The sequence below is a fragment of the Phalacrocorax carbo genome, chromosome 2, assembly GCF_963921805.1.
Source record: "Phalacrocorax carbo chromosome 2, bPhaCar2.1, whole genome shotgun sequence".
NCBI classification, from domain to species: Eukaryota; Metazoa; Chordata; class Aves; order Suliformes; family Phalacrocoracidae; genus Phalacrocorax; species Phalacrocorax carbo.
In genome coordinates, this window is record NC_087514.1 from 43,259,385 (window position 1) to 43,269,494 (window position 10,110).

At 41.8% G+C, this 10,110-nt stretch overlaps 1 protein-coding gene across 1 annotated transcript in view; it reads right to left on the reverse strand.

The window, feature by feature from the left end:
- XKR4 (XK related 4) overlaps nt 1-9,441 on the reverse strand; it is an 87,518-nt gene extending 78,077 nt beyond the window's left edge. Inside the window, exon 1 of the mRNA XM_064442713.1 lies at nt 9,246-9,441. Within this exon, the coding sequence (XP_064298783.1) occupies nt 9,246-9,369 (124 nt within the window). The 5' untranslated portion in view covers nt 9,370-9,441. The remainder of the gene's footprint in view (nt 1-9,245) is intronic.
- Nucleotides 9,442-10,110: the final 669 nt, after the last annotated feature.

Below are 10,110 nucleotides of genomic sequence, written 5' to 3' on the forward strand. Positions count from 1 at the left end.
AGCCTCAAAACCTAGCTGTATGCAAACCCACCTCAGAAATAGTGCCTAGATAGGAATGGAAAAAGACTGATCAGTAGTAAAGGCTGTGCCTTATAGGTAATTTTTCAATAAGGGCTCTTGAAACAAGGTCGTAAAGACAGTGCCAGCTGATAGGAAATGAGAACAGAAAGGAATTCTGCATTACTGTTGATGGAAGAAAAACCCAAAGCTCCTTGTTTTCACCAAGTGCAACCAGAAAATCTCTGTTTCAGGATTCAAAAAAAGCTGGTGTATGAAATCCTGCTGCTGGTAAGAAGCATCTTAAGTCTCTCCACTCAGAACTGCTGCCACATGACTGGAAAAGAGATAATCTGGTGCATTTCACAAGTACCTGGTTAAAACAGGACTACAATGTAGGCTTTGATACAATACAAAGCTTTAGAGCAGCTTTTAAAGCAAAAACTAATGGAAAATGAAAGTAAACTTAAAAGAAGATGAAAAATAACAGATATCTGCAAAAAAAGTGGATCATTAAGAGAGCCACAGAGTCTAAGCTAACTTGGTATCTTTCTTTTATAACCCCTTTCTCATGAAATAAAATGTGGCAGATCTAATCTATCAAAACTTTGTCAGAGTGGTGATTACCATGCTAACAGGAAAGTACCAGTGAAGCTTAAGAAGATGGGGATTAGTAGAAGATAGCTAAGGCAGATAAAGGAAGTAGTTAAAGAAAGATACTGCAGGATTATGTTGAAATGCTACTGAAAAACTCTTGGGCTGGAGTAGGGTTACTATTACTTTTTAAAGTACTGATTACTCTTGGAAACAATCTTATCTGAATATTTCTTTTAATGGCCTTGGTTTTAAAAAGTAATATACTAATAAGGCTTTGGGAGACATTATCAATGTAGAAAAGGAGAGTGATGTGTGGAAAAAATCAGGCTGGAAAAGCAGAAACAAGATGAAATTTCATTACATGCATTTAGTTGCTAATAATTTTTTTTAATGTAATTGAAGCTGCATCAGAGTGACATGACCCCAGAAGAGCCTGTGTGTTTTAAAGTATCATGAAATAACTAACATTAACTAGTGCCATGCCTGAGTCGAAGGTGAATTACAATTCTAGATCATACCTAGTGAGATCATAGAATCATAGAATGTCCTGAGTTGGAAGAAACCCACAAGGATCATTGAGTCCAACTCCTGTCCTTGCACAGGACAACCCCAAATTCACACCACATCTCTGAGGGTGTTGCCCAAGTGCTTCTTGAATAGCATCAGGCTTGTCACCGTGACTGCCTCCCTGGGGAGCCTGTTCCAGTGCTCCACCACCCTCTGGGTGAAGAGCCTTTTCCTAATATCCAACCTAAACCTCCCCTGGCACATCTTCCTGCCATTCCCCTGGGTCCTATTACCATCTCCCATGGAGATAATGCCATGAGAAATGTGACAGCTCTGGAGAAATGTAATCTGGAGTAATCTAGAGTCTCGGTCATCTATGTTCACCAAAGGTAAATTCAGACTGGAACTGATGAAAGGGAAGTCTATGAAGGTAATCAAGAAAATGCAGAACATCTCATGAGATGAAAGAATGAGCAGCAGTAGGGATGATTCTTACTTTTGCATCGAAGTGTCTCTTATTCCCCAACCCCACTTCTCTACCACAATAGTCCCACTGGGCAGGGGAGAGCAGTGCAATGCCTTGTCTGGAAGGATGCATATTTGGACTGACTGGTGGCTTATGCCTAACAAAAAGAATAACGGTTGAAGTCTGCCTGCTTTTCCCTTTAGTGGAGGCTCTCATTTGTCTCTTTTTCCTCTAACTGGGCTGCTTTTTTCACAATATTTAAAGAAACATAATTACCTCTGAGATGTTGGTTGTTCTTTTATATTTGATTGAAATAGTGCAATGGATCAGAAGTTCTTAAAAGTCAAGACTGAAGACCAGAAATGGACTATATAATCACATAAACCTCATTTCCTTAGGGAACAAGTGTAAAAACAGGGACAGCACAAGAATAAATAGGGACAGACTGCTGATGAAATTAAAAATGCAGGGCAGCAGCAGCAGGTCTCTATCAATCAAAGAATTAAACTTCAAACTGGTGTATTAGATACAAAGGGTATAACTAGTTTTAAGATTGTAATCAGGTTATGAAATGGATTATATGACATGATCGCCTTCAGGAAGTCCTCTCCTATCCTATCACAAAACAAGGGTGTGCTAATATGATGGCTCTATCCTAATGAGTGCAAGATAACATTTTAAGATTTGCAAAGGGGCCTATAAATGTTTAAAAGTCATTTGCAGAAGACACATTTACTCCATAGTATATCATATTTGTTCATCCTTGTCACTGAAAATCTGTTTTGCCAAGTTGCAGGCAGAATCTGTAACTATTGCTTGCTCTGCTTTTCTTTCTCTCTGGAAAGGCTGGGCGCTGGACCTCAGTGGTGCAGAACCTTGACAGCGCAGAGAAAAGCAGTGGCAGCTTGCCCAGAACTCAAGTGTTGCACCTTATTTCCATACAAATATACATTGAATTGTATAAGATTTTACATCAGAATTCCTTTTTTTTTTTTTTATTTAAAGAGCACTGCAAATGTAGGCAGCACTTTACAGAGCTATCCAAAATTGCTGTGAAGGTCACAAAAAAAAAAAAAAAAAAAAAGCCATGCAAAAGCAGAGCGCTGTCCTCAAAAAAATTGTAAAGACTTAAATTGAATTTCAGTTTATTGTGCTGATATGAAAAGAGTATGAATTCCTGATGCACGAGGATGAGCTTTGCCAGAGGATTTTTTAATGAACTAGCTAACACATAATTTCCTTCTGCCAGATAAAGTTAGGACCTATCAGCCATGTCATAAACGGCTAGCAAGGCTCTGAACTTCTTGTTCAGCTCAGGCAGTAACAGCAATTTGTTTGGAGTAGAAGGACTGGAGAGTGACGCTTGGTAGCACAGTGAACTTTTGTACGCTGGCTGCGGTGTCAGCACATGAACAGCACAGGAATTTCCAACAGAGCTGGAAGAAAATGGGAAAATGGTTGGCCAGGGAGATTTCATGGAAATGCAATTTCAGCAGGATCCAGCAGCTTTATGGGAGTGTGGTGACTTCAATGAAACTTGATGAATTTATAAATTGTTCTGAACTTCTCATTTTGCTTCTGCACTACTGTCAGTCTATATTAAGAACTTCAGTTATATGATCTAAACTTTGATTAGACTTTGATTAAACTTTGATAGAGACTTTGATTAACACTACTGTATAGAGAAGCCAGAACAAACCCCCCAGGGGCTTATGAAGAAAAAAATGTCAAGTGCTGACTAGCCAGCATAAGATGCAGTAAACAGAAATGAGAAGCTAATCTATAATTTAACCAATGTGTTAATTAATACAGCATAAATAATGAAATCTGTGGTAAATCCAGGGAGTAATCTTGTCTTTCTGCTCATCTAGGAGCAGCTAGAACATGATGCCCTTGAGTAAGACAACAGTAACTGTATGCTAATGGATAGAAGTCTCTTACCAATCAGATGATCAGCAGAACTTTTTGCTTGCTGGTTTTTACTATTTTTAGGATGGGAAGTCTTTTGAAAATCAAATGGCACAGTGGGAAAATTGAAGGAAGTAAAAGGAGAGTGCCAAGGGATGACTGCCAGTCTGCGGGCATGATTCCAAAATGAGGTGCCACAGAAAGGGACAACCCTGACCTTCCCTACCCACCCTGGTGCTGTGTCGACCCTGTCTCCCCAGGGATGGCACTACCAGTTCTGTGACACCCCCTGACCCAGGGAGTCCAACTGGATCCAGCTGAGACTCAACCAAGTTAGCAATGGAGAAATAAAATTGTCTGAGGAACCCAGTGTGCAACCATGGGAATGCCAGCAATGTGATGCAAACTCGCAGCTTGGGTGAGGTGCTGGCAGGACTTTCCATGATTAAATCAAAGATTTTCAGGGGCAGCCTGGAGGTAGGTTGGCTTCAAGTGATTCATAGAATCATAGAATCATAGAATGTCCTGAGTTGGAAGGGACCCACAGGATCATCAAGTCCAGCTCCTGTCCCTGCACAGACAACCCCAAATTCACACCATATCTCTGAGGGCATTGTCCAAGTGCTTCTTGAATAGCATCAGGCTTGTCACCGTGACTGCCTCCCTGGGGAGCCTGTTCCAGTGCTCCACCACCCTCTGGGTGAAGAACCTTTTCCTAATATCCAACCTAAACCTCCCCTGGCACATCTTCCTGCCATTGCCTTGGGTTCTGTCATTGGTCACCAGAGAGCAGAGATCAGCGCCTGTCCCTCCTCCTGCCCTTGTGAGGAAGCTGCAGACCGCGATGAGGTCTGCCCTTAGTCTCCTCTTCTCCAGGCTGAATAAACCAAGCGACTTTAGCTGCTCCTCATGTGGTTTCACCTCTAAACCCTTCACCAACTTCGCAGCCCTTCTCTGGACACTCTCTAATAGCTTTATATCCTTAATATACTGTGGTGCCCAAACCTGCACACAGTACTCGGAGGTGAGGCCGCACCAGTGCAGAGCAGAGCAGGACAATCACCTCCCTTGACCAGCTGCAATGCAGGGCTTGATGCACCCCAGGACACGGTTGGCCCTCTTGGCTGCCAGAGCACACTGTTGGCTCATGTTCAACTTGCCATCAACCAGATCCCCCAGGTCCCTCTCTGCAGAGCTGCTCTCCAGCCTCTCGTTCCCCAGTCTGTACGTACACACAGGGTTGCCGTGCACCAGGTGTAAAATCCAGCACTTGCCCTTGTTAAACTTCATACTGTTGGTGACTGCCCAGCTCTCCAGTCTGCCCAGATCACTCTGCAGGCCCTCTCTGCCCTCGAGAGTGTCAACAGCTCCTCCCAGTTTTGTGTCATCAGCAAACTTAATCAATATCCCTTCCAGTCCTGCATCCAATTCATTTATGAAGAGATTAAAGAGTACTGGCCCCAAGACGGATCCCTGCGGAACCCTTCTAGTGACTGACTGCCAGCCCAACATAACGCCATTTACTATAACCCTTTGAGCCCAACCCATCAGCCAATTGCTCACCCACTGCATTACATGTTTATCCAGCTGTGGGCTGGACATTTTGTCCAGGGGGATACTGTGAGCAACAGTACTGAAAGCTTTACTGAAATCCAAAAAGATCACATTGACTGGCTTCCCTTGGTCATCTAGGTGGGTAGAACACCTTGGTCAGCTAGGCTATTGTGGAATAATCCCCCTGAGCCAGTTTGCCAGTCCAGGTCTGTCTATCACTTTGTCAGTCCTAAGACCTGTTGAGACAGAAGAGCAAATGTAGTGAGATGTGGCCATTATGCTGGAGACTCATCAAGGAAGAGTCTTGTAGCCTTTAGACTGATCTTACTGATTAGGTGAATATGCACTTTATTGTGGAAGTGTTTGTTTTTATAGCAAAGACCCTGAAACTACTGCTTATTTACTAAATGGCTTGAAGGGTGGAGGCATTTTTAAGTTAATTACTTGCAGCCTTCTGAATTTATTGGGATAACCCAAACACTTTCAACTCTGGTATTTCGGTTCCCTGTAACTTGGAGGTAGGTCCACTGTAGGACTTTGTGCCCAGCCCTGGGAGCAGAACTGAAAACACAGGGTGAAGGGCCTAGGTCCACAGGGATTTTAAGGAGGTTGGTGTATGCAGGCTGGCACTGAGATGAGGTAGCCCACCCTGGCCTCCAGGCTATTGCTGTTAGACTGATTCTGGTAGCTGAACTAGCTCACCTATAGACAGTTCAGACACTTCTGACTTATGCAAACAGATGATGCAGGATGAGCAGCAGTTGTTTCAGTGGACTTTCTGCCATTGCTCCCCCCACATGCAGAGCTGCCCCATGACTCATGCAGTTCCCACCTAGAATAGGGCTGCTGAAGCTAGTGACTCCCACTATGAAGCTGCTTAGGACACGACTTCTCTACAGAGTAACTAAGAGACAGGAGGAAAAAACAAATAAACAAAAGCAATGCAGTTTGGAGGTGCAGCTGGCTCAGCAGAGAAGTTGCTGTGAAAGTGCTGCAGTCAGAGTACATGAAGAGAAAGGAAGGGAAACAGAATCCTGTGAGGAAAAGACTGAGGAACTACTTATTTTCAAGGTACATCTGTCTTCTAGACAGATATCTTTCTAGATATCTCTTCAAACTCAAAGGAACCACCTGGGTGGAAAAGGTGGAGGTAATAGGGGGGTTAGCACAGCTCCAGCTTAGTCCAGCATCATACTGAAGTTGTTTGTCTTCTTGAGGAATTAGCAATGAGAGATCATCAGCTTCCCCCATAAGCCGTTTCACTCCTTCCACTCTGGGAGGGACTTGGTTGCTGTTGTAGGCAGAATAATAAAGATCATTGCCTCTAATTTTCCAGTTTTCATGAAATCTTAAAGAAGAAACAGTTTTTTTAGATAATAGTTTTGATACTGTTTTATCAATACTCATATTTCTCTGGGTGCCAACGCAGAAGAGCAATGCCACTCCATAATGACTGTCTATGGCTTCCCACATAAGCAATGTTCTGCTGCAGCAGTCACGGTACAGTGGTCCACAATCTGTGCTAGAAGTTTACATCCCAGTTTTTTACTTCATGCTTGGGGACCTCAGGCAAGTGCTAAAGGATCCTTGTGGTGCATCATCTGGGCTTTTCAAGTGGCCCTCACTGCAGCGTATGGAAGACTGAGAGGGAAGGTTTTGCACACGTTGTGCAACATTTTTCTTGATCTTCATGGATGTATGTACATGCCTGCATGTATTTCTTACCTTGATTAGCAGAGCTTAAGGACCGAAATAAAAAATAATCCACACCTAGCCAACACCCATTCCAAACAGAGAATCTTCAGTCACACCAACAGCATTCTCCTGTTATTTTGGTCCATTTGCAATGGAAAATACACAATTTCATAAATAAAATATTTAACAGTTCTTCTTGTGGTCATTAATTGCTTGATATTAGAAATACCCTGCTTCTAGGCGAGGACATTTCCAGTATCATTCATTTCCTTTGCCAGATTTGTGGTTTGTGATGGAAGTATAAGAACGTGGACTAGCGATGGCACTTATCAATTGTCATGATAACTTTGTCCTGCAGGACAGAGGCCTTAAAGAACAATAATAAAAACCAAGTAGCATTCTCTAAACATAGAAAATCAATCAAACACTCTGTTTATTGATCCATGTTAGAAATCTCTATAACAGGCTCAGTGAGTGGACAGGTAGCTGAAGCATATACCTTATGGCTAGGCCTTTTAAAACACTCAGTTGTAGCATGATGCCACTGAGAGAAATTATGCTCTCCTTATGCAGCCTCACAGCAAATCTACCATCCTATAGTGAAATCATTATGCTTAACATTTCTTTAAAATAGGAGAGAGAACAGAAAAAGGATTTTCACAGCTGGCAATGTACTAAAACATATTAGCTTTCATCAGGAGATTATAATGGTACTACTGTTTAAGAAAATGCTACAACCTTGTTTAATTTTCTTAGGTTTTTTAAATGGAGCCTTGGAAGATGGAATAAAATGGGGGAAGAGAGGATAAGTAAATATTTTCAGCCTTCTCAGCTGAAATCCATAATTATAGTTTTATTCCTTTCTGGTTTCTGATACATAGATTTCACAGAGCTGATTGCAGGCTTCACGAACCATCTTTGCCTTTTAAATTGAAGCATTTCAGGTTTTCTCTAATTAACAACCACTTGCAGAGTACATCACAGGCTTAGTGCCTACTCAACAGCCAGGTTTCTCATAGACAGATCTGTTATTGCACTAAAATGAGGGCAAGAACTCTTCTGTATTAATAGTTTATGAAGATAGCTAAATTACAGCTGACCATACAGTATTCTGGCTATGTTCTTCTCCTAAGCCCCTCTCTGGAGTCTCTTTTTCTGGGGAGACAAAGCTTCTTGAAGTGATATGTTTTCCTGAATTATAATAGTTTGGACTGGTTGGTGTGGGGCAGCATAATTTTGAGAAATAGCTCTAGGAAGTGGTTAGGCAACCTTCCTTGTACAGGGCACCAACTAATTAAAATAGAAACTTTGTCCTTCTTTTCCCCTTACAGTCACAGAGTTTTAGATATAAAGAAACAAAACCAAAAAACACAGGAAGCAGAACAGCTGTTATTAGACATCAGTTCAAAGGGGAGGTAAAGGAAAAGCCTCTGATTTATCCAGAGAAAACTGCCCAGGATCGAGGCCTTCACACAGTTACCCACTTTGTTCTCGGTCCTTTTTCACACCCTCAGTCTCACTGCATGTTACTCATAATAAGCTAACTAGACCCACAGCTTCTTGGAGCAAAGTGCTGTCACATTTTTATCTCATACAGTGGCAAGCACACCAGTTGTTTCTTAAAAACAAATGGCAAAAATGTTGCATTTCCTTCCTCCCTCTGCCCCTCCTCCCTTCACTCCTCACGGCCTCATGACGTTTGTGTCACTTTCTGGATCCCAAGTTCTCATTCACCTCATTCCCTTGCTAATAATTTCTGCCCAGGTGCAGCCATGAGGCAAAACAATGGTGCAATACGAAAGGAAAGCTGTCAGGTAGCCAAAAGTAGCATCAAAAAAAAAAGCAGTAGAGAAGGAAATATTCTTATATCTGTATTACTGACTGATAAAACCCTATGGAAGGACATATACATGCATTTACCATTTTAAAGAAGTAATCATGCTTGCTGAAAGCGTCAACCTCAGAAGGAAACTAGAGCTTGAATGAATGAGTATTGTTGTAATGCTCAGGAGATGACCTGTATTATTTCAGATAAACAAGGCCGAGAACTGATGGACATGTAATCCAGCGACACTGGCATTTTCTTCACGGAATAGCTGTTTTTTGCTATGCCATTTTCTGTTTTGCATAATACCATATGAACCTCATTACTGCAGTTTGGAGGGTTTTGAACATTCACAGAAAGAAGCATAGGGAGAAGAGCAATAGTTTGATTGATGCAATTTTCACATTGGCCCAGTGGATAATCAGAAGAGCTCTTCTATTACAAGGACATGCAGAAAGCAAAACATTATAAATCCTACCTACAACCCAGGGCCAATAAGAAAGGCTAAAAAAACTCCAACAACACAGGCTTTCTTGACAGAGTCATTGTTAACAGCTTAATAGCAGCTAGCAGGCAAGATCTGCTCTTATGCCAGAAGCACAGGCACACAGCAGTTTGAAAGAAGGATAAATATATATGTATAGAGACTACATCTTCCTAAAATAATAAAAACAAATAGATTAAATGAACCCCTACCTTGGAGAGCCTGGAGTGTACGAGTCTGTACAACAATACAGAGCTGCAGGACCAGCTGTGGTGCACTTTCCAGAAACGTGGCTAGCAAATGCAGCATACTCACATCTGCATACTCATACACCATTTTCCAATAAAACCGCCATCTGTCATTCTCTCCACTCCGTCGGCTCCGGATACCCAAGTATATTGTGTGGAAATACCTAGAAATAAAAGAGAGCGGTTATAGAAATGCAGAACAGTATTTTACAGGTAACACTTCTGCTTGAAAATAACCAACATTTTTTCAATGTACTTCAAAAGAACTAACATTTATTTAAAAGGATTATTGTATTGCAATTTATAATAGTTGATGTGATAAGAGTAAACTAAACTGAAGTCAAGTCTTGCCTTCATAAAACCATTTTAAAAGCTTAGCATTGTCTTATATGTTGAATAGCATTCCTTTCAAGGACCCAGTTTTCTGAATTGAAATATAAGGGCAATGTGTTGATTATATGGCCTCCCTCAGAGTTTTTTCAAATAATGGGGGGATAAAAGCTGATTCTGCAATGGTGTCTACTCAGAACCTGCAGAGAACTGATCTCCTCTCTGCCTGACTCTATGTGGATTTGGAAGACCACCTGCACTGCAAGCCTGCGGCGGTCTCAGCCTGAGGCCTTGCTAGGGATAAGCTCATTGTCCTGCTTTTCCACCCATCTAATGCACTAAATATCATATTTCAGCTACTGCCAAATACATAGTACTTTTTCTCATAGTTTGATTATTTTAGGAGGAGGGAAGATGGAGCTATGAGTTCCTATTTTAGGAGGAGTGGAGATCTGGCTGTGGGTTCCCTTGGTGACTAGAAGTGACTCACTACGATAGC